General features: G+C 40.5%; 1 protein-coding gene across 9 annotated transcripts in view; it reads left to right on the top strand.

Annotated features, from left to right (window-relative positions):
• LOC130562677 (nuclear factor 1 B-type-like) overlaps positions 1-25,998 on the top strand; it is an 85,858-nt gene that overhangs the window by 11,322 nt on the left and 48,538 nt on the right. For 5 of the 9 annotated variants that reach the window (XM_057347879.1, XM_057347870.1, XM_057347848.1 and 2 more), the window contains exon 2: positions 4,422-4,953. In XM_057347879.1, coding sequence (XP_057203862.1) covers positions 4,422-4,953 — 532 coding nt within the window. Of the gene's footprint in view, positions 1-424; positions 1,130-3,781; positions 4,080-4,421; positions 4,954-25,998 lie in introns of those variants that run through there. The other 4 variants (XM_057347896.1, XM_057347887.1, XM_057347909.1 and 1 more) reach the window with 4 other exon arrangements.

The following is a 25,998-nucleotide window of genomic DNA, read 5'->3' on the forward strand; positions in this document are numbered from 1 at the left end:
CGTATGTATTTTTATTTTCATTCTTATAAACAGGCGCCAAATTTGAACCCCTGTAAAATGTTGCATACTGAACTGTCAAACACCTCAGAAGTAACACTAAACATGAATAAATCCTCCTGTTCCCTGATTTTACTTGTTTTGCATACTGAAATCTGCAGGCCCAAACTTGCATTCACATCATAAATAAGCTTTTGTGTTTCAGAGCTTGTGTGTGTCATACCATTGCTGTATGCTTCACAAATAATGCAATTTATTTTTGCCTAAACGTTTGCCTTGCTAAGTAGGCTATAATCAAAAGAAAAAGTGGCCATAAAATGGTGTATTTGTTTTCGTCATCTTTATTGCAAACAAATATGAATTGCCCAAATGATCGTAGCCTAATTGGAGGTGTCAGCAAAATCTTTGTTCTGTACAGTGCTCGCAGGCTGCGCAGCGTCGTATTGCCAGTTTTACATGCTCGTCTAAAGTCCTCGCGTATAATCATGGCAGTTGGATAAAAAGTGGGAAATTGCTTAAATCTTTGTCAATGTCATGGTCTGAGGTGCAGTCGAGGTGGGCTGGAGATATGGGATATGCATTCGCTGGAAGAGGAGGAGTGTGAGTGTGTAATTAAAGCGGAAAAAAATCTTCAGACTGATTTGTTAGGCTCCAGCAGACTAGAGGGTGTTACCGGCCCATATTATATCAAGTTTGAAAAGCAAACATAGGATCAGAAATAAGGCGCCTACAAGTTTTCTTATTGCACGTGCGATGTTTTTTTCAGCATTCGTCTTTTAAACTTAACTCTCGCATTCCGGTAGGTTTTCACTCGGATGCGCGCTCAGATCAGTCGCAGTGGATGCGTCTTTAGATTCACTCGCTTTGTAATCTGTTGTGCTCTTAAATAGTCGACGGGATCGGTTAAATGCACAGTGCAGGATCTCCAGTTGTCCTCCGTTGCCGGATAAGACCGTGGTTTTTTTGAATGAGGATATCAGGTCTTACTCATAAGCAGTGCACGGAGCAGCACGCGCTCTGAAGAATGAACCGATAATATCGATCATCTGTGAAATCCTTCAGGACTTTGATAACCGCGCGATTTGCTTTGGCGAACAAGGTCATGATGTATTCGCCGATTTGCTTAACACAGGTATTGATATCAGTAGCCTATTTCTATATTTGTCTATATATTTTATATTTGGAAATGGTCTGTGCTAATTGCTTATAGTTGTTACAGTATAGCATATAAATCCTACATTATTCTCTGGTCATTATGCGCATTTATTGGACGTTTCTCTTGTACATTTTAAAGTTACATTTCATTTTTGAACAACTTCTTCGACGTTGTATCTTTGTACAAAAGGCCAGTGGGAAAATAAAGCCGCGAGGTAGTGGATTCATTTAGACTTAACTACAATATGAATTCTGCTAAAGTCAATGTTAAATTAAAAACGCTTTGCTTAAAATGTGAATTTTAAAAGCGGACCACTTAATGTATAGGGCGGCTATGTGGGAGAATGTACTGAAGGCACTGCGCAGTTTTTCTCCCAGTTTGACACAGCGCAGTGCGCTCATTTGAATAACTGGTGTGGTTAAACAGACCAAAGTTTCCCCAAAAGTTTATCCAATTTTATTTACAAATATTATTAGTATTTGTAAATGACCCAGTTTGTTTTACAAATGTTGTTTTATAATGAGATGCAAAAAAACAAAGCAGATAAATTATGTTGTTCATGCATATACGTCCTTTCAAGACAGTGAGTTTAAATACACTGTGCGAGAATTCATATTGAAACCCGCTGTCTGTATGTTTCATCGGTTTTAAGAAAACGTGCTTTAGTTTGTCTTGGGAGCTCTTCTCACAGAGTGAATTAAGATGAAAACAATGATAAGGTTTGATTCAGTGGTTGGACAGAGTCCGCTGGGTTTGGCTGACACAATTTTACTGTTTATATTTAACTTGGCATGAGAGAGTGATTGACTGAGATATGGTGAGTGCAGAGCTCGATCCTGCGCGGCCCACAACCTAGTGTAGCCTACTGTCCTACACTTATAAACGTTTTAAACTTGAAAAATGATTGGTTTTAATGGCATTGATAAATATGCTGAGTAGAAAATATATTTAATTAATTTGGCTATTTTTACTATGAAAATATTTTAAGTGACTAGACTTTAGGGACTTCTGATGTTTAATTTTAATAGGGTATTGTTGGGAAACAGCAGAGGGTTATCTAGCAAATATTTTATTAAAATGTTAATTCAAACTTAGTAATAATTTTGAAATGGTGGGGCAAATATCATGGTCAATTTATTTTAGCATTTTTATTTCGGTATTAATTTGGTTGCGGATAGGATTAAATAAATTACTATTTGCATACTGGCCAATTCTCAATATGTATATTTTAATATGTATATATGTAGCCTATATGTTTGGCAAGGAGGATTATAGGATAGTGGAGAATTTAATGTAGCATGAGGGTGTATGTGAAACATTTCAAAGATCTTAATTGAACTTATTTATATAACAATAATATGAATGTGGTCTGATGCTTTAACAAAATCAACATTTTAAATCTGTTTTAATTTTTTATAAATTCCTAGACTACACGACATACTGAGAAAACTCACACTCTTCGGCGACTTACTTTTTTTCTTGTGCAACACACACCATTGCAAATATTTGAGTGGAGGTTTGCACAAACATTCCTAAGTTGTGCAGTCTTGTTGGTATTTATACAGTGGTTGAGTATGGGTTATGTTTGTGGGACTGTCACAGATATACAGGCAGTGGTGTGCTGGTTGTGGTTTCCCAGAAAGCTGTCGCCCTTCAGCATGCAGAACAATGTATGGTTTAACTCCCTCCGATTAGTTCGCATCAGTCCTTGTTCATAGTTCAGTATAGCAGTGGAAAAAAATCAGAGATGTTTGCGCAGTGTGTGAAGGGTTGTCTCTTCGCTGTCAGTACCATGAGAGTTTTCACACAAATACTCTTTTGTATCCTCAAAACATTTTTCTTATACCTTTTCATATAGAGTGCAAACTTGTTTGTTTTTTCTTTCTCTTTTTTTCTATTAAGCAACGGTGCTTTTAAAAGTGTTACATGTCGCATTTTCCTCCTGTCAGCGATTATTGTTAAAAATGGTGTATTAAAACATGATTTATATTTCCTAACATTGTTGAATAACTTTCTTTTGCTAAGGTGATTCGGATATTATAGATTTGGAAAAACATTGGAAACTGCATTTGCTCAGTTTGTAGTGTAATGCCACATAACAAGTTGGGGCATATGAAGACAAAAAAGGCTTGCACTGAATATGACAAGTGTGAATTAACTGTGCCGTGTTTTTGAGGAGTCGGTTAGTTTTGGTTTGGCATTTTAATGCCTTTCTTACCAAACGGCTCTGGGACCCAAAGAATGTACCTTGTGTGCCAAGATGCCATTTTCATTGTCCATGTTGGTCTGATTTTGAAGAGGCTTAAAATTAATGCGGTACATTAATGATAACAAATTAAGTGATTCCCAAGCACCTCCTCATAGTAAAAAGAGTGGAAGCTTTTTGGTGAAGGTGTAAAATTGTCCCCCTCCCCACAATTTTCACTTTTTTCACTGTTGCCTTTATATTTAAAAGCCTTAACTTATTTCCGGCCTTGGGAAGCTTTATACTCTCATTTTAGACAAAGGACATGTCCCAATTTGTCTTGACGTCTTTGCAAGCGTGGTTGATGACAGTGGGCTCTGTCCTTGTCCAAGTTATTTAGTGATTCTCTATAGCTTTTTCCGAAAGGTTATGCGGAGCTCTGTAATGGGGGCTGTTTCAGGAATGCAGGACACTTTGATAAGAGATCTGGAAGTAGGGGGGTGCTTGGTCTCCTGTGCCAACACACGGACAGGTTCTTTGAGCATGGCTGGAGAAAGAGAGGGAGCGAGAGATAGAAGGGGGGCAGAGAGAGAGAGAAAGACGGGGAGTGAGGGATTGGCGATTCTGTAACTGCTCTGTGCTGGCACGGCACGGGCAGACGCAGAAAACAGTGGCATCCTTCTTCTGTGTGCCTCAACACCTGCAGGCAGGCCAACGCAGCCTGCAGTCGAAGTGGAAATGGTAGATGAGCATTTTTGCTTGAAATATTTTATTAATGACTTTAGTGCTTCAAAGTTCTTCAAAAGGGACGTTACTTTAATTGTTAAATCAATTGCATTCTTGAAATTATTTGTTAAATTTGCATCTGTTTTTATTTTTTTATGGATCATTAAATGGTCACTTTTATTTACTTTTAGCTTCTTATAAACAGCTTTTGTTCGCAGTGTTTTTAAAAACATTTTTCTGTCTTGCTTTTGGCCACGCAGGCTGTTGGCAAACTCAGGTGAGAACTCATGCCAAAAGGTCACTTCTGCTCCTGCTAATTTTTTTTCTTTTTCCCTCTCTCCCTTTTTCTCTTCTCAGGATGAGTTTCATCCCTTCATCGAGGCGCTGCTCCCTCATGTGCGTGCCATAGCCTACACCTGGTTCAACCTGCAGGCAAGGAAACGCAAGTACTTCAAGAAGCACGAAAAGCGGATGTCCAAGGATGAAGAACGTGCAGTGAAAGACGAGCTGCTCAGCGAGAAACCCGAAATCAAGCAGAAATGGGCGTCCCGTCTCCTGGCCAAGCTGCGCAAGGACATCCGGCAGGAGTACCGGGAAGACTTTGTGCTCAGCGTAACGGGCAAAAAGCACCCGTGCTGCGTTCACTCCAACCCCGACCAGAAGGGCAAGATCCGGAGAATTGACTGCCTGAGGCAGGCTGACAAAGTGTGGCGCCTGGACCTGGTCATGGTCATCCTTTTTAAAGGGATTCCGCTGGAGAGCACAGACGGGGAGCGTTTGGTCAAGTCCCCGCACTGCACTAACCCAGCGCTCTGCGTTCAGCCCCACCACATCACTGTCTCTGTGAAAGAGCTGGACTTGTTTCTGGCATACTATGTCCATGACCAAGGTAAGCGGTAGAAAGGTGGAAACATTTCAAATAACATTACAAGTGATATGTTAGCTAGTGGGTTAAAAGGTGTTGAGACAAATACATTTAATGTAAATGTGATAATTTAATCCAGTCTGTTTTAAATGGTTATAAGTTATTTTTACATTTGCAGACTTTAGAAGTGTCCTCTATTTATTAGAATGAGCTTGTGCACTTTTTAATGATAAGACCAGTGTCAGAATTTAACACGGCACTAAATTTGGATTAGTTGAAAAGTAAACCCAATCCTAGTGGATAACATGTTTTTATTTTTTTCTCCTCTTGGTTGTAATTCAGTTGGTAAATATTCTGTTTCATTTACATTTATTCGTTTAGCAGAGTCTGGATGAGAATGGCTTTAACCCAAACATTTCCTTCGTTTTTTTCAGCTTGAAGATTTTCTGTTTGAAAAGTATTTTAATATCATTCTCATTTTTTGTTTCAAAACAGCTCGTATTTTATTACCACAAATAATGTTATAATGCCTTTGGCCCAGTAGTTCTGTGTGTATGTGAGTGTTTTCAAAAAGAGTTGGGCTATCGTCGGGCATTGCACCTCCATTTTGTGAAACTGAAGTGCCAGGGTAAGCAGAAGGCAGAGCGGAGGGACAATAATGGTTGCCACTGGCACCATGGTTGGCATCAGAATCCCTTTTGTGTCTTTGTAAAATGGCGTTCGTTCGCTTGTTGGCTCTCGCATTGTAGCTTATGTCTCGTATACTGCTCTGAATAGATCAATACAAAGTGGCCACTGGCCACTATTATCTTATGTCAATTCTTGTCATGTTAGGAGCATGACATGTTTCACATATGAACACTCGTAATTTATTTACATTTATAGATATATACTTTAAGATTTTTATCTGTTTTATCTGTAAAATGATGTCATACATCTCAGATACAGTAACTAAGGATATTTTTCCCCCTTTTTACAAATCTGAAATTATTAAAAAAATATTAGTATTACATAATATTGAGGTCAGCAATTAAACGGTGGGTTCTCTTTTAGGGGCTTACTCTGACAGTTCAGCGTGTTTTGCTTCTAGTATCCATTGCCCATCTCTAAACAATGGCCTCACATTGTGCCAGTGTACCCAGGGCGGCCATTTTGTTAGCGTTGTGCCAGGAGAGTGCCAGTGACAGAGGATGGCGGTTGGTATCAAACCCTCTTTGTCTGCTTGCTGCATGCCTTTGATTCGTTAGTTGGCATCCGCAATGCAGTGGGCACGGAGGAAAGTTTTCTGACAGCGGCGGAATGGCAGCTGACGTTATTCACTTCAAAATCCAACAAAATAAAACATAGTATTTAAAGCAAAAGGAAATCTTTACCCACATCATAAGGGAAATTGTGGGTTGTGGTCTGTGGTTGAGAATTGAAAGTGTAAATCGTGTTCGGCAGATTTTTGACGTTCGTATGCCAGAACAGGGAAGTTTTTTGTACGATGACAACCAACAATTGGTAACAATTTATTTATTTCTAGTAACAGTGTGTTTCACACACTACTAGACACGACTAGTGTTGTGTGCACTTAGTACTTTGTCTGGTGACGTGATCTGGTTTAAATCTAAAGGTGTTTTAGAGAGAACCGCTGCACTTGGCATCTGTAAAGGCATTAGACACTTCGCTTAGAGTTCATGGGCAAAGTCTTAGAAGACTAGCCAGTGTTTGTAATAGCACCTTGGTAAATTCGGTCCTTTGAAAAGGTGGTGGAGAGGACAGGAATGAGGGGCGGCAGGCTTGTCGGTGGGCATCGCGCCATGCCCTGCCTCTATGCTTCACCAAGCCTATCCATGCCATTGTGCTTGTGTGTGAGCTGTTCAGCTCCATTCTCTCGTAAAATGATTATAACGTTATCAAGATCACAGTTATCCAGTTAAACCAAATTCAGGACACCGCTTTTAATGTAGCACTTTCTGAGCGATTGCGTTTAAATTAAATCCGTGTGTTGTGTGCTGTTGGCTCACTTCCATTTGTGTGATCTGTTTTATTCTTATATGAAAAACACTTTTGCTTTAGATAGAAGTTGCATGGATTATTTTTGCTATTGATATTCTTTGATTCCTTACTGGCCCTGCAAGTCAAGTCTGAACATGTGAAGCGATGTTTATTTTACTCATAAATCAAAACTCTCACTTGCCAGGCCACATTTTAGAGAGTGAAAGTATGCTAATAATTTGCATTTTTATGATTGAAGATGTGCTGTGTAGTTAACACACTTTTGTTTTAGTGTGTTCTGTTTAATTCTCTGCAGAAAAATGTGACTTTTCACAAGTATATTTGAAAGTATAGTGTTAAGATTTTTTTTTCAAAACGGAAAACCTAAAAAAATACCTGGGTGATTTAAGTGCTGTGTCAAGCCTCACATTATTATTCACATTTGTCTGACAGTTAGTTTGTTTCAAATATTTAACTCTCATTTTTATTTCAGGTCCACGTTACTGTTGCAAGCGCATGTTTTTGGTGTTACTAAACAACCATAAGGTGTTACACAATCTCAAGATCTTAAGATAGCAATAACAATGTAAAGGTGTCATGATTTCCTATTCTAAACTCTGTAATGTTTATTTTGGTCCCCTGTGAACTAGCCAGTGTTTTATTGGCTGCTTTTCTAATGTCGGGTGGATTATATCCTATTTGTTCTAGCATGTTAAAGGGGTCTGTTTTACGACTGCAGGACTTAGCTTTTGGCCCCCGTGTCAAGACCTCAGCTAAAGATGCGGAAGGTGTCATGTGAAGTTTAATTGAGCACAACAGATCTTTGAAAACGAGGCGGCGGCTTGTGGCGCGTGGGGGCAGGCCAGGGGGTCGATTTGGGGAGCACCTGGACCCCCGGCTCACTGGTGACCTCTTGTTGTCTGGGTCAGCGGAGCGTTTGCCAGCTCCTTTAGAAGAGCTGGTCATTCATCAAACTCCCTCTCTGAACTTGCCAAAACCCCCAACACACAAATGCACACACACACTGAGTTCCCAATTGGGTCTCTATGAGCCTGCGTGTGTGTGTAGAGAAGCTGTTTGTTTCTAGTTTTCTAGCTGGCTGAATATACGGCAGGGTCAGGACAAGCCGGCATGACCTAGAGGTCATGACCCCTGTCAGTGACGTACGGCTAGTGGTTTCTTCACTCTCACTTTTTTCTGTCAGTCTCTTTATCTGTTACTCTGTGTGCTTGATTTTTTTTACTAGAATCTTTTTTTTTACTAATTTTTTTTGGTAGATTATTAAAGTACGGAAGAGTATTAGGGCCAAGCAATAAAAAAATAAAACCGTTTTGAGATTAAAGTCATTATAATGCGAAATTAAACCCGCAGTTTTTCGGGGAAAAAAGTCGAAATAAAATGTTGAGAATAAACTCACTATACTTTGAGAATAAAGTCGTTGTGTTTCGAGAAAAAACTCATTAAATTTTGAGAAATAAAACTCGAAATAAAATGTCGACAATAAACTCACTATACTTTGAGAATAAAGTCGTTGTGTTTCGAGAAAAAACTTGTTAAACTTCGAGAAAAAAGTCAAAATAAAATATCGAGAATAAACGTTTATCCTATATCAGCGTCATGTTCATTGCGTAGTACTGAATGTGAGGACATGGCAGAGTTGTATCACTTAGTCAAGCTATACTTTAGGCTTTCCTTCAGTAACAAAGAAATACTATCAGCGGCTGGGTCTCTTTAGAAGAATTTAACACGACTTTATTCTCAAAGAGTTTTTTCTCGAAATTTAACGATTTTTTTCTCGAAACACAATGACTTTATTCTCAAAGTATAGTGAGTTTATTGTCGACATTTTATTTCGAGTTTTTTTTCTCGAAATTTAACGATGTTTTTCTCGAAACACAACGACTTTATTCTCGAAATTTATTGAGTTTATTCTCAACATTTAATTTCGACTTTTTTCCCCGAAAAACTGCGGGTCTAATTTCGCATTATGATGACTTTAATCTCAAAACGTTTTATATATTTTTTTATTGCTTGGACCTAATACTCTTCCGTATTAAAGGGTAAATTTTGGTTATAGAAATAATATACTGTAAGTGATTTGGAGTCAGTTTGAAATAAATTCTATATTTCCTTATTATTATAGTGTAACAGGACTCGCCTAAATTTATTCGTAAGTGAATGCCTTGAAATTGCGTTCCATTAGAAATGAAAATATTCTCAACTCTTGGCCTCTTTTGCAAACCCTCACATTTTTCATCCACGATACTGCTCCGCAGCATTCTTTGACACAGTGTAAACTGTAACGTGTAAAAATGAGAATTAAATGGACAGCTGGCAGGGATGCAATACACACAGAAACCCCTTGACAGTTTGAGGCCCAAACCAAAGCTTGACCGAGCTACAAGAGTATAGAACGCAACACAGCCACAGCATTTGTTTTCATTTAGTCATTTATTTATTTATTTGCTAATTGTTTCCAGCCAGCCCGTGTGGCAGAGGCAGAGTTTGTCCTTTGGAGAGAAACAAAAAGTGTTCAGCACATTCACTTGATGGCCCGCAGCTACTGACTGGCTCCCCAAAATCAGTACAGATGGTCTCTTTTTTCGCTTCCTCTTTCCCTCTCCCCGATTCAAGCGTTTGTTGGTACTTTGCTTTCAGAAAAGAACTACAACATGCACGACTTGGTTTCAGTTGTGGAAATGAAAGGCAATAGCTTCTGTTTGATGTTTTAGTACACTGGTGTACCGCCACATTAAACATAAAGAGGGAAAGAGAAGGAGGGAGGGGGCGGTGAAAGGATTTGCCACTACGACTTGAATCCACACGATAATCTTAGAGGCCTGTGGGTGTTGTGAGTGCTTTTCTGCTGAGATTCCTCCGATTAAAGAGCCTGATTGACTAAAACACACAGTTCTTAGCGTATTTGTGTATTTTTGTGTACTTTTTTTTGTAAAAGAAAGAAATCTGTACCACAAAAGGGATCAAAACGTTTTTTTTTCTTTAGCGGCTGCTTTCGAAAGTATGTAAGCTGTAACGTTATAGCGCCGTATGTGAATGTTGGGAAGCTCGTGCAAGCTGTTGAATGCCAGAGCACAGATAAAGTCAGACATGTGCTGGCCTTATTTAACCTCTACCATCCATTTGGTGTTCTTTGGAGGAACTTGATCTCCTTCCACTCAAAGCAACCAAACAGGCCATCTGATCACATCCCACTGAAAGACTATGATGTAAGCATCGCGGGAATGCGACTGAGAAACGTGGGATCCTCTCGGGTACCGCAAACAAATCTACCGTACAAATCCACAGATGCGTCTGTGATCTCGTGGAGCTTCGGCGTTGAGGTTGTTGCATTTGTGCTGAGCATGCAGTGAGGTCTGTAAAGCAGAGGCCGCAGTGCTGATTAGTATTCTGCATGGCCCGCGGTGACTATCTCACGCAAAAGCCATAACCTATCGAACACATTCCCTTAGTCTAATCCATTTAGAGCTCCCTCCAGCTCTCTGGCCTCTCTTATTGATTTCCCCCTCCCTCTGAATCGCTCTCTTGTCCTCAGTGTCTCTCTCCCTGCCCCACTGTTGGTTAAATTCATAGGTGTAATGTTACTCCACATGCTGCTGCAAAGGAACCCCCCCATGTGTTCTCTCTCACTCTCTCGTTTCCATCGAGCCGTCTTTATGCGTGGTGTCATTCCTCTCGTTTATCTTGTTACGTCCATGTTGTATGTTTCTCTCTCTCTCCTTCCTTTCTTTTTGTGGTGCATTTTTATCTGTGCGCATCGTGTCTCTGTGTTGTCTCCGGGACTCTTTGTTGACTGAATACCTTCAGGCTTAAGCGCACTATAACCTCCTTTTCTTTCTTTCACAAACTGTAATGCGTACATAAATCTCTGTGGTTACGAGGAGTGTCGAAGGGTCTGTGCAACAACGCGGGTTTTGCTTCACTTCAGTCTGCGTGAGTGTGTGGTCTGGAGAAAGGGATATTCCCTTTGGAATGATCAAAAGTGGTGGAAGCACACGGCCTATCATTAATGTTGACTTAGATGCCAGAATCTGCTATCGTAAAAAGTTCTTTTCAGGGTTCACAGACTTTTCTGGCGTTTTTTTCCACGACTTATCTTGTGTTAGTCTTTTCCTAAACCACACATCGTCAGTGCAGACAGGGGCTTTGTGAGAACCCAGAAGGCACTGCTACTCCCTGGGGTCCTCTTGACAAGAGAACCAGCACCAACCCCTCCTTCCCTTCTATGCGTTCTTTAAATGAAGATGGATGGCCCCATCCTCCCTTACTGTATCTCACTGTATGGGGTGTCTGGATCTCCTGCCCCAACCCCCTCCCCGCTCCAAGACCGGACCAGCACCGTCCCGTAATGGCCTCCGCTCTTCCATCAACCCAACATGCTTATCACATAGCTGCACCGATGGAGATCATCCAGACAGCGAGAAGCAGACAAAAGAGTGTCAGAGGGGGTTTAGGGTTAAGGTAGCGCAAGAACCCATATTGAAACTGCAGGACCTGGGGAGCTGAAGAGGGCAAGAGACAGACATAAAGAGAGAGAGCGAGTCTGGATTCCTCCGTTGTGGGACAGTCGGTTTCTTTCACGTCTATACGCTGATGGGCGTCCTTCATTAGGGGACGGCCCGATGAATGGCTGCCAGAGAAGGCCAGAGACAATCGAGGAGGTTGCCATGGGAGACAGTGACTTCTCCCCCCCTCTGTCCACAGTTGAAGTCTTTTCATGGCAGACAGGATTCAGAGTGATGGCCGTCTCTTCTTTTGTGTTGTCTGGTACAGTACCTCCCGTCGCTGAGACGGACGACCCAGAGGTAACCGTGTGGAAGGGGAGGGATGCCATGGGGTCAGGTCTGGCGAATAGGCGGCTCCAGAGTCGTAAACACTTTATGAATGACTTTTTGCGGGGTTAAAAGTTATGCCAGAACTGTTATCCATAGCCTATTGTGCCACGCTTTGTGGAGGTACCTGCCTTCATCCTTTATTTATCCATTACGATTTACAGTCTTAAAGGCAGATTTCATTAAGCCACCACTCAGTGCTGTCAACCAAAGACAGGTGTGTTTAGCATATTAAGGAATGGTTAGCATTAATATTTTTAATCGGATTTATCCTGGAAAGTCAATAAAATAAATTACACCTACCTCTAGATTGGCAAGGCAAGCATCATCCGGAATTGTACGCATCTGATTGTTATTGCAAAGGAATGAGTATAGGTTTTGTAATTACTGCTGGACATCCTGTGAGGTAGAACAACATTAAAAACAATCCTTAGTAATCATGGGAACGACAGATGTCAAAACACGCTTGTCCACTCTCTTTCCCCCAGTGATAATAGCATCCTGTTTTCACACGGCTTCATTGTGTAAGGCCAGACTTTGGTTAAAAAAGAAAGTCAGGAGATGGTCATTCACTGTTAAGAGATATCACCAATTCATCTACAGAGAAAATATTCAGCACACCTTATGTTGCAGGAATGTTTCTCCTAAAAAAGAAAATGATGTAATTATTTACTTATCCTAATGTCTTTCCAAACCTATACACTCAAAAAAATGCTGGGTTATTTTCATCCCAGCGTTGGTCACAAAGGGACAAACCCAACTGTTGGATTGTAAATGAACTTATGCTGGGTTGTTTTAACCCATTTTTGGGTCAAATGTAAGATTTTCCTGGTTAATTTAACCAAAATGCTGGGTTCGTCCCTTTTTGACCCTACGCTGGGTTGAAAATAACCCAACATTTTTAAGTGTACATTTTTTGTGGAATACAAATACATTTTTGACTTACATTTGTTTTCAATAGCCTAACCTTATTGCCTCAATATATTGCTTTTATATACAAAGATAAATAGTAGTCATACAGTAGAATCATATTTGGCTAATGTTTGTGAGTTGTTAGTGGTTGTAAAACTTGATTTCTTGCCCCTTAATGGTAAAAAAAAGCACACAAGAGTGTGTAATGTGCATCCACCTGTCACCAACTGCTGACTTGTTGTTACTCTTCCTTTCTAAAGATGTCTGTTCTTGGAATTTTCCCTATCCTATGACAGTTCAGAGCAGTGGATTCTGGGAAGTCGGTGTGTTAAACTGCGGTGCAGAACCACCAATCGGGTGGTGGTGATTAAACGCACACTGCCGATAACGGGCAGCTAATGAATGCAGGGCTTTAACGGATACGCATGTTCCTCATTACAAGAGCATGAACTGAAAGGATATACGCATTGGCTCTGGATTACTGGAATTTTTCTCAAATTGGACTTTCTGCCTGGCCCAGGAATCGTAACTTTTTTCCTTCTTTCTCAACCCCAGTGCCTCTCTGACTTTTGTAGAACATGCACCCACCCACACGCATACTCTTACACACTCACAAAAACACACATGCTCGCCCACACTTCAGTCCCTAAAGCCTGCATTTAGACAAAATCAGGCGTACAGCCTTGATAACCGCAGCTCCACCATGGCATTTGTCAGTACTGCCAGTATATTTTTGAGCGTAAGCGCTATAGAATTGGGTTCCAAGTTCAGCTAGGGAAGTTTGTAATTAAGGCTAGTACATGTGCATAGGCCCTAAACCCACAATTACATTGTTTCTTTCCCAAAATAATAATGTAATGATGTGGTCCAATAAAGATTGGAGCGCCAGAGAAAGCACAGTTACTTCATCTTTGCTGGGTCAAAGATTCACTTGTTTCCTTTTCGTTCATTTAGTTGTGGCAGTGTTTAAAGGTCCAGTGTGTGATTTTTTTTAGAGGATCGACAGAAATGCAATTTAATATACATTACTATGTCTTCAGAGGTTTATAAAAACCTTACATAATGAAGCATTTGAATGAGCTATTTCTATTTACACACACCGCGGGTCCCCTTGCATGGAATTCTCCATGTTGTTTCTACAGTATCCCTAAAGGGACAAACTACTCCACAGAGTGTGTTTAGTAAATACGTTATCTCCTTTGTCAAAGAAGCGAAAACGTGACAACATCTCAGCCCTGTGTCAGCACCGTAGTGCTTCAAAAGGGAGGGGTGGAGTGAGCCGTTGGTGGCAATTCGCAAGCTCACCACTAGATGTCGCAAAATTTCATACATTGGATCTTTAATTATTAAAAAGAAAGAAATGATTTCGATGTTTGACATTATAGGACACATAATAATGGGATACTCCTAAACCTCAAAACATTCTAATCCATAACTTCTGGAATGCTTCCAATGCATTCACGTGCCATCAGTGTGGATGTATGACAATGCGTGTGATGGTTGGCAGTGTCTTTTTCAAGTTTCAAAACAATTCCATCTTAGATATAGACTCTGAACCATAGTAAGTACTATAAGAAGGATTAGAGGAAAGTTGACTATTGTTCTCCAGAGAGGATGTATTGAATTTAGCCTTCCCCTTACAATGACAAATGCATGATTGCTAAACTTTTGTTTCTTAATAGTGAGTGTTTGCACGTGATACAGAGAGATTGTTTGTCAGATAGTACGATTATTGAAAAATATATATTTTTGTCCGTCCGTCTGCCTGCTGGTCTATCGACTCATGAGAGCCATCCGGCAGCTGCAGTAAAAGTACATTGCTTTAGATTGGGATCAGTTCTCTAGATGGAAAAGAACCAGGCGAATTAGCTTTTATTGGTAATGCTAAAATACGGCCACATTAATTGATGTGTCCTGAAAATGCTGATGGTAGCCCATGCTCAGGTCAAAGCAGTTTTATCAGTATGAGACCCATCAAGACAAATGCCATCAAATCAAAGATAAAAGCTAAAATTAGGAAACCCATATATTGTGCCTCACTCTGGTTTTTGCTGTCTTGAGGGCTTCCTTAAAACTGATTAGTTGAATTGTTGCTCAGGCAACCCACCGACTGTGCAGTTTTGCCCATCGCTTGTGTTTAGTTATTAAAACATCTTCTTGAGCTAATGCTAAAGCATTGGTCAGTGAGAACGAAAAAGGCCGGGACTCTTGCGGCTTGAACCACAACCCACCATGTGTGTCTTGTTAAGGGCAGTTATGACAAATGGCAGCAGCTGCACAAACTAATCTCTCTGTAGCTTTCACACATGGCATTCAATTAACAATGGGCCACTGTCAGACCGTAATCCAGAGCTAGCCAACCTGCCCCTTCTCCCGCTGGCTTAGCCAATCTGTACAGTATGGGAGTGTGGAGAAATGTTTTAAAGTGCTTGGCGTTTTTTTATTGAGTTGACGTTAGCTTTGCCGCTCCAGCTCAATCAAGTTTGTATAGGTCAACGGAGTACCTTTGTACTGAATAGCATTAGCACATGTACAGTGTTTATGTATAGAAGTAGTTAAGGTATTTAGGTCACTATAATGCAGCACAAAGACGCTCGCGTATTCATGCACACTTACACGGCTGCTTGGGTTGGCTTGTGTGTACGTGTGGCGGGAAGTGGCTTGTCAGGGACTACATTCCCACTGGGTTTGTAATGATGAAGTGTGTGTTGCAGCGGTCACTGTCGGATGGACTCGAATGAATAGACACCCTTTGTGAGACTAGTGTTCTCACATATTCTATTCTAGGGTTAGATGCGCGCAGATATCAATCGTTTTGATGCTTGAACTTAGATGGTTTTGGAGAAGAGCTACGATCTGGTCTAGATTTTCCTGGCTGTTAGAAGCATGGACAGTAAGGTCAGGAGTGCATTGTGACTAAATATGGACTAAAATGAGTTAGGAAAAGAGATGCCAGGCTCGAAATGGTAAAGTAAAGCCGAGAGCATGAATGAATCAAGTGAATGAGGAAAGCTAGGGCTTTGACTTTTTTCTACTCCGAATCCAAGAATAATTAAGCTCGATCCCTCTGGCTGTGGACAAAGCCAGAGAGTTATTGAAGAAAAAGAGAAAGTTTGGAAGTGTGTGGGGGAGTTGAAACCAACCGTGGCAAGACTGACCAACCCCATCGCGCCGACACACACCGTATTCATTCATGAAGTCATTTCATTCTGACTTTAATGTTTAGGCCTTTTGTAGATCAGTCATCCTTCGTTCTATATTTCTTTAAAGATTACGTGTAAACATTGGCCTACACTGTGTTTTGTTTAACTCAGAAGACCTTGTGAACTGGCAGCCCATGTGACTTCCCATACATACACCAAAGCACACACACATACATACACACACACACCTTGGCCTGCGGGAGATTGCTTGCAGGCATAGTATGTTTTTATTGCATGTTAAAGTTCCTTGTACAGGAGAACATTGACACGATTATTCCTCTGATTTATGAACAATAGCAATCCAGCCCACAAATTCACTTGTTGTCCAGAGTTTTGTTTGAAGTGCTCTGGGTGGGTGGAGAATAGACGAGCTTAGACAAGCATCATTGTTACTAATGCTTTTACATTTACATTTAGTCATTTGGCAGACGCTTTTATCCAAAGCGTAAGAAGCATCCAAAGAATAGAAGCAATTTGTGCAACAAAAGAACAACAATGCATATAGATGAAGTAAAACAGGTCTCAATTAGCCTACGACAGTATACGAAGCTAAGAATTTCTTTTCTTTTTGAAATGAAATCCCTTTTACTAAATAATAAACGTTGCCACGTAATATGTGCTGCACTGCATGTGCCATGCACACAAATGATGCAAAAGGTGTGCTATTATTTTAAAAGCAATCGGACTTAAAATATTTGCCTGCTGGACAATAAAATGGGTGGAAAAATTCTGTAGATTGACTTTGAAGGTAGGATGTGCTCTTAAACTAGTAAGAAAGCACCCTAGCAACCACATAGCAGTACACTTATAAGCAGCTCAGAGCAGCTGCATCCTGGCAACTACCTACAAGGGACCAAGAGCCACATACTTTTTTTTTAAAGAAAAGGCAAAAATTCAGTTCTGCTTCTATTTTGAAAAGTGATCTAGTTAAGTTAAGGTGGAGAACTTACAGGATCCGAAAAGCCTCGAATAACATTTGCACTTCCGTTTTCATTTTATTCACCTTGTCAAGAAAGCAGCGCTGCTACAGAGGCGCCAGTTTCTTCATGAATGGAAAAAGTCCTCAGCTTTGAGAGGAAAGCGTTCGTTTTTTCCCCCCATTTTTTCCCATGTTATCTTGTGGGATTTGGACAGTCAGCTCTGTTTAATGCTGCGGTTTGGCTGGAAGCTGGTATAGGCTGGTATTTTTAAAGGAGTATCTGATCTTAGATGAGTTGTGTAAGTGCAGTGAGCAGAACAGCACGGGGCTTTGTGACAACAGACACACACTCTCTCTTGTGCTGCACCTGCGGATTCGTAAAGTACAAAGGGCCACCGCCAATCATTCTGCTACTGTGCTTGTCTGGCATCTCCGAAGGAGATCAGATCACCCTGAATGTGTGTGTGTGTGTGTGTGTGTGTGTAAAAGACTTTGTCAGCACCTACATCATTGCTATATCATAAATCACAGGACTTTACAGCTCTCAGGGCATTGCTTGCATGTGCAACACGAAAAATCTCTCTTAAGTGCCCATGCGTGCTGACAGAGTGTGTGTGAGTGAGAGTATTTATATATGTATATTCACTTGAGTTCAGGGCAGGACACAGACTGGCATGTAGCATGTGACATGATGTTAGTCACGCACACCCTGTGTAGCAACGCTGCTATAAATCACAATACGAGTTGCTGGGATCACAAATATAAATATCACTGGACCACTAGCCACTATTGTAAATGTTGCTTGTTGCCTGAAAATGTTGCTTGTTGCCTTAATGGTTTATTATCTGACACTTAATAAATCCAATTCAAAAGGTGTTTCTCAAATAACAAGTTTTCCCAGAACAGTTTGAATTTTTTGGAAAAGTATTGTAATTCAGACTTTTCAGCGACAACAACATATACAATAAAATATAAATGAGTATTAAATAAATATATAAATTAATATTAATATAAATTGTTATATTATAACCAAACACAGATCAGAATTTAACATCGGGCCAGCCGTGTGCGTCCGATGAAACCGTCTAGAGAAATCACCGACTTTGCATTGCAGACGTTGACAAACATTTCTGCAATCTTTTCTGAAACTTTTAAGACGACGTGAGATTTCTAGGGTGTTTTTTATAGTAATCAAATAATCCGAAGCGAATCTCACTCCTCATTTTATTTACACCTATGAGAAACAGTTGAGATACCAAAGACCTCATTGGTATTTTTTCCCAACGAATGGCTAGTAGCTTATTTTTGTAATGGAATTTGACTCGCCAGCGCTAAATTCCCTCTCCGTCTAGTGCACCGTGTCTTCACTGGGAAACTACAACTCTCACCCCGAGCCTCCATGTAGTCAAATGACACAGACAGCCTGTTGTACCCCAACAACAAAAGCCATGAATTCCTTAAGAATGGCCTTGTGTTTGTGAGCACACCCCGACGGGACCTCCGCTCCGCGTCTATACGTCTTCATCGTCGGCCTTTGTCGGGGTGTGGCGGCCCTACAGACTGAAAAGACTCTGCCATCACCTGCCAGACTGTAGGAATGTTAATGCCATGGCCTTGATAATTGGATTTTACTCACACCGTCTGCAAGAAACTCACACACACACATCTGCGGATGGATGTTCTGGCCTGCCATTGTTCTGCAGCCCTCTTAGCAGAGTGCTCAATAGAAGCTTGCTGTGTTTGCATAGGGCCTCACGTCTCCATAAAGAGTGTTTACAGTCTGTGTGCGTGTGTGTATGTCTGAGTGTATGTGAAACCGCTCGAGTGCCAGGCACATGCCCGTCTGTTTGCTGGTACGCATAGGTGTGCAGAGTAACAAAAGAGTGTGAGGAGAAAAAGTAAAACGGAAGAAGATAACTTCTCAACTGCATTACTGTTATCCAGCTGTGTGGTTAAATGACTCAACATGGTGTTACCGAGAGATAAAGGAAGGGAGATATAGAAAGACAATTTTCACGCAAAATTGTTAATATTTGTCACGACTAAAGGATTTTGTCAGCAATATGATACAGCCGCAGGTTCCTCATTGCTTCTATTGAACTACCCACCAAATAAGAATAAAAATATTAAAAACACAAATTTTCTTTGAGACTTTTGTTTTATTAAGCACATTTATTTAAGGGGTTCACTCCCATATGAAAGTTTTGTCCTCATTTACTCACCCTCATGTTGTTCCAAACCTGTGTGACTTCTCGGGGTTAAAGGGGCTGTTCACTAAAAATAAAAATAACCCAGAGAAAGATATTTGGAAGAATGCTTGTAACCAAAGAGTTATTGGCCACCATTGACTACCATGGTAGGAAACATTGCAATTGTAGGCAAAAGTGCTCCAGAACAGTTTGCTTTCTTACATTCTTCAAAATGTCTTCTTTTGTGATCAACAAAACAAAGAAATTTATGAAGCAATTTTCCTACTTAAGTAGTCAATGGTGGCCAAGAACTGTTTGGTTACAAGCATTCTTCCAAATATATTTCTCTGTGTTCATCAGAACAAAGAAATGTGTACAGATTTGGAACAACTTGAGGGTGAGTAAATGAAGACAGAATTTTCATATGAGGGTAAACTGTCCCTTTAAGGACAATCCTTATGTTATCTAGAAAATAAACTCCTTGACATGTAAACCCAGATAATAGTTGACCTCTAAAGAAGCTATTCGGCAATATATGCAGTAGCAGGAGATTGTGTCAATGTTCTTACTATATAATGTATTTTAAACTTCACTGGAATGCTCTATAACTATTATTTAGCATTGGTTTAGTTTTAAAAACCTCACACTATAGTTTGTTAGTATTCCTGTGGGTGTTTTGAAACTTTTTACATTTGTGATACAGATTGTTAGAGCTATTCTAGCCTAGGTGTATTTATGGTGTGGGATCAGTGTGTGTTGGGGCATGTACTTATTTAATATAATTTTAAAAAATTTTTACACTGAGCTATTGATTTTTTTACATCTTAGTAGTGACCTAAATTCCTTTCATTTACCTTAGAAGACCCAACCAACCAACCAAACTCACCAACCACACGCTTAGCCCTCTATTACTTAGGTAATATTTGGCATGTTTTTTTTAGCATTTAAGTTTCTTGTAAGGAAACTGTGACTGGAAACTGTTCCCTTCACTGGTAATATACTATATTGTAAGATGTTTTGTGCTATTCGTTACATATAGCCTACACATGCAGCATAAGAGATGTGTTGTGTTTGGCATACACTCTATATTTGCCTGTAATCTTCGTCAAAGCAAAGAGCTTGGAACAATTACATCGGCAAGTTTACTCACAGCTGTAGTTTTGGCTTGCTGGCGGACTTGAACGTGCTCACTGCCAGTTTTTGCCTTCAGGTTCTCTCACTCAGAATATTCATACAGTGGAGCCACGGCTGCATTCCAGTGACTGTGAGGTGAGCTTTGCCTGACAAAATGGTCTGCAAAATGTCGGGAACATAAAAAGGAGAAATCTTTATAACTTTATACGATAGGGAAATAATGCTCATATATATAGTAGATAGGTTCCTGACTTTTTTTTGCTAGTTAATCCCTATGCCCTTTTTGGGATTTACACCAAGATGGTTGCTTTTATTGTAATTTGTGCTGCACATTGAGCATTTGCTATTTATATGACAGTGGAGACATAAATATTTGGACGTTTTATAAAAATATAATAGATTTAGATTCCAGGTGTCCTCCGCACTATCAGCCAAAAGTATAGAGAGGATGTTATGAAGTATTTTATGATAAACATTATGAACATTTTACATCCCCAACAAGTCAGAAATAGGACTTTCTATAGACTATTTCATCTGCAACAACATAAACAAACATTATGTGGCCCAAACGTAACTTCCAGTAGACCTCCGCAATGAATTGAAAACTGTTGAGTAATTTTAATTGAATGTAATACTCTTAATATACAATAAAATATAAAATACATTGAGGTAGCTGATTGGACGATTCACACTCACGCCCTCCACCTGCCCCTTGCCAACCCAGATCGCAAGCTGCCAGGAGATCCCTCCTTCAAGGGAGGTCTGGGCCGAACCCAAGCACTGCGCACATGCATGCAAACTACATATGTATTGAGTTCTACAATGTGGTATGAGCTATGAGATGATGAGACAACTGACAAAAAGTAACATCTTCCTATGTAGCTGTTTTTACACCCTCAACAACAGCAGAAATTTTGTCAGTTTTGTCATAAAACCAATACCAATTACCATTTTTGTCCAACCAACAAATGATGATTTAGTTTTTCAGATGTTGTCGTTCTGCTAGTTGAGAGTCAACATGCTTTAACAGCTAAACATTAAGTTGTTTCGTGCATTTTGCGGTTTGGATATGTAGTACGTGTCTGTGGTGCTGTATTTATAGTGAGATGCTGCGGAACGTGAGGCTCAACCTGCCAAGCTCGTAAAACACCTGTGTAAACACTGGGCCCATCACTCCGTTCCTCTGAGGAAAAGATCCTGTCAGCCCTCCTTCTCTCACTCGCTCTCATCCATACCAGCTCGCTGTGTGGGAGTCTCTCGTGCCTCCCTTACCTGCATATGAGAAAATTCCTTTCTTTTCTTATTTCCTTTTTCCAAGAAATACAAATTAAGAGACATACTGAATGACCCTCGGGTCAGTGGTCACCTAAGAAGTTGTCCAGAAAAAGAAAGTGTGTGTGTGAGGGGCCAACTAATGTTAAATCCTCCTTGGCACAACCCATCCCCAACGTCACACACACACATTCACGGCCGTTTCATTTTACTAGATTATCAGTTCAGGGGAACTCCAAACCCTCACTCTGTACTCCAGACCTCCATGTTAACAGTGACAAACAACACACAGAGGGCAGATAAGATCATAGCACAATTGGGTTTGCGATAAGTCCCCTTAGTCCTCTTGATAAGCATCTACTGTGAATTTACATGTGGGTTTGAAGGAAGAAATCTGAATGCATGCAGACATTTCTATTACAAATAGTAATTCGTTTGCCAAACTTCTCAAAATCATTTGACAAGGATGTGCATGCAGAGAATACAGAAGGAAAAGTTAACAGTCACGGGGGGAACCACATTGAATAGAAAAGATCTTAAAGAATAAGTATAATAAATAGAATTCAGATTTATTTTATTTTTTTAAGTATTGCATTGCACTACTGTATATACCTTGACAAGAGCAGCATTACAGAATTGGATGGTCTTTCCCACAAGGCCTCTTAGCTTCTAGCTTCATCATCAAGACTTTCTTGGTCGTGCAAGGATAACTTGAAATATACCCTTCTAAAAACTGCTTAGACATGAGTTTTCAGATGGTCAGTGTTGGTAGCTACTCGACCAGCGTAGCCAGGCTGTTCACCAGCAAAATATTTAGTCAACCTGCATGGTAAAGCACGGTTTCTGGGACCAAAGTCTGGCTTCATAGTCCAGTAGACCAGCCTTTCCCATCATAAACCATCGTAAAAGACCATGCTGGTCAAGTTATGCAGCAACTTTTTATGAAATAAGGAAAATGTCCATATTTAGAGTATTAAAAACTCTAAATGATGATCAGGGATATAAATTATACTTTGAGTCACACATTAGCTTGTGTCCACCCTATGCGACTCCATGTTCCACTGGTCTGGCCATCTGCATTCCCACCAGGTGACATCATCTCCTCTCAACAGCCGTTTGCTCGCCCCACTCTTCCGGCGTTACGGCTCAAAGTGCGCATACTGAGGAGGGCAGAAGTGCGCTAATCGGCCCTGTGCTCTCCCACCAGTCACCACCCCCCAATCCCCCCCTCGGGCCCTGTGAGTTGTGTCTGGGCTGCTTGTAACAGTATCTCCAGAAAGAAACACAAAATAGAGAGCTTCGTGAGGAGAGATTAGCTCAGGAGGTACATTGATAAGAGAGAAAACAAACAAAAGCGACTTGAAAACTACAAGCCGGTAAAAAAAAGGCACGTGGTGTGGAAAACACATAGATTTAATTTCCAAAATGAGAAAAATGTTCAAAAATCATGTTTTTTTATAGTGCATTCCAATTAATATCAATCAAACTGCAGTTGGTTTGTATTGATTTAAGCCATAATAACTAACAAACAAACAAAATACAGGTAACTAACATGATAAAAAAAACATGATTTTTGAACAAATTTAAAAACAGAGTTATCTCACTTTGGAAACAAACTCTTCATATAAAGATGCTTTTAGAAAGGTGTGGGTTTGGTTGGAAAATGAACTTCAGATAATGTTTTAGCTGGTTTTAATAAAAAAATAGACGAGCAGTCAACATAATAGAGAAGAACGTAATGGTAAATCTGGTTGTGAACAGTTTTTTCACTAGATCGTCATTCCCGCTACATGATGTTAAACATGTGACACTTCTGTGGGGGACTCGTGTCTCATGTTCTGGTGGCTGCGGCCGTTCCACTCAAATCAGGCACTAATATAAACCAGCGCTATTGTTGTAACTGCAAAAATAAATCCCACAACCTCCTCCTCTCACCCGAGTGCTACCACACACCATATGCGTCAGTCAACCGCAAAACACGCCGGCCATTATGGCTCTCCAGACTTCAAATTGAAAGCAGAGATGTGGATAAAGAAAAACACTTTGATACAGAATTTGATATTGTGCCCATAGTGTAAATGCAAGTACTGTAGGTTGTGCACTCATATCTGGTCTGTGGTACATCAAAAGCACTTTAAGAGACATCATTTAACCAGTCATGATTCAGTCTCTTTGCTTCAGGGAGAGTTCTAGTTCACAGGCTTTTCCATGAGAAATAACACAAAGCACACACCTATATTTGACTATTAGGAAGCCATTGGAAAACTTGTGTTTGTTCTTAACAGTTAAATCCCCTTGACTTTGCCAGGATGTGTGTCCAGAGGGCCTGGAGCATTTATGTTCCTTCAAAGCAGTGACAGCTAAGCTCACGTATAGCGCCCTTAACCAAATATTGCTCTCCCGCCATCTCGCTCAACCTTTTCTCTGAAAGCTTTTCACTTGCATGTACTTGTAATGAGGAAATGAGCTTGCATACCAGGCTGTAGGGTTGAGAGTCACCTGCCGAATAGCTGTAAGCTTGACTGTATACATGACTGTCAAGCTTCACAGACTCTCAGTTTAACTCTTTCTTTTCCCTCGTCTTTTATTAGAACCCTGCGGGACCAGACAACAGATATCTGCTTGTTCTGTTTATACTGCAGTGGTGAGGGAATTATACTGGTTGTGTTTAAAGAAGGAGTGTACAAATTATGGATGGTAATTTTTGGTAATTATTTGGTAATTTTGTTGACTGAAGTTCAGGACTCGCTTCAGATAAAGTGGTATGTCGGTCGGAACACAAGGTACCGCCAAAATGATTTCAGAACAAAACACTTTAAAAATTACAGACACAATAATGAGGCACTTTTTGGCACGTGTATGGCCATCCATTGTTGCAATAACTCAAATCTTTGCTTTACTGTAGTTCACTCTTATTTTATTGTTCCTGCATGGCGTCTTATCATCTGTAAGACCTAGCAAGAATAGCACGCACTGAACTTATTAGTTCAAGTTATTGCATTACATTGAGTACAGTGTGCATGACGTGATTCTTGGCCGCGTTTGCTCTGTTGGGTTAATGAGCTGAACGAAAACAGGGTGACTTGTTTAGCCCCATTTGAGGCACCGTTGCAGTCTTAAGTTAGTCAGCATACACAGACGCCATTGCCAATCGGTTGTGTTTACACTGGCAGAAAGGGATATGTTACACGACATGTCCACGACATAATCTGAGGTTTCTTCGTGGGACCACTGTTATTCATCTACTGAAAAAATATTTTGCTGAAATATTGGTCCCAATCCCCTGTCTTTTGTTTTTAGCAATTAGCACACATGCGTGACGCGCTGCCGTACTGGTGCGCTCGAAAGTTACACGAGCGGTTGCTCTGTGATGTGCATTGCATGAGAGTTGTGCTGTGTGCTACGCTTGAATGAGTAGACATATCTCGCATGCAGACGTCTGTCATCTGCCAGGTATAACAGAGAGCTCTTTCATTCCCCCGGTCCCCTAAAAGAGGCTCCCAGAGTTTCAGGGAAAGCATTGTTTGTGCTCTGCGATGTTTAATCAGTTTGAAATAGCCTCCATATTAAAACTGCGGTTGTTGTGGAGAGGACAAGAAATGAAGAGTTGCTTGTTTGTGGGCATTGGGGGGTGGTGATGGGTTTGTGGTTTGTCTCTGAGGGCGTTGTTGATGTCATTGCCAGAACTGTGATAAGGATGTTGAAGAGAAAAGAGGTCAACGTGAACCTGTGAAGTCATCGGCCTGTTTTTATGAGTTTAAAGGGGTCATATGGCGGAAATATGTGTTTTTCTGTGTCTTTGGTGTGTTATAAGTTGCCCATGCATGTATTAAACACTTAAAATTGCTAAAATTAAAGTGTCGGAACAAAAGATGCATTCTATCTAAAAGCGAATGCGAACCCAGACCTGCCTGAAACGCCTCGTCTAACCACACCCCCACGAATGTACGTCACTTCGTAACATGATTTGAATTAAGACCGCCCAAATCTAAACGCAAGTGAGGTGGGCGTACTTGTAAATCTCATTGTATCGTCACCGCCGCAGACATGTCGCGGAGACGCTGTGTGTTTCGTTGCGAAAAGACTCTTTGTTTGCCATGCCAAAAGATGAGACAACTAAAAACGAATGGTTACATTTTATTTACAACACTGTTCCAGAAAAGTACAATCCGAATGTTCAAGTTTGTGCAGCGCATTTCACAGATGATAGCTTCATGAACCTGGGAGAGATCAAGGCCGGCAGTGCACGAAAGCTTTGGTTAAAAAGTGGGGCCATTCCAACCATTAAAACTTCGCTGGCACTTCAGATTCGCAGCCTGTAAGTATATTTTTATTGTAAAAGACTTTGTTACGGACTAACGCGAGTTTGTCGTGTGTTTGTGATCTGCAAATGCAGACACGCGTGCAACGTGAAAAAAGACAACATAAGTCCTAATAATCAGTAATAATGTTCCCACTAAAGGAAACAAATGTCGTGTTTATAATGTCTTTTTATATTTAGTATTTATTTTGGGTTTATTGTCTTTGTTGAGTCGCGACGAGATGTGGCGTAACACTGGTTGATCAAGAAGGGCCAAAGTGCTCGCGTTATTTATACCATTCCCTGCTGT

Source organism: Triplophysa rosa, linkage group LG1 (assembly GCF_024868665.1).
Source record: "Triplophysa rosa linkage group LG1, Trosa_1v2, whole genome shotgun sequence".
In the NCBI taxonomy this organism is placed as follows: Eukaryota; Metazoa; Chordata; class Actinopteri; order Cypriniformes; family Nemacheilidae; genus Triplophysa; species Triplophysa rosa.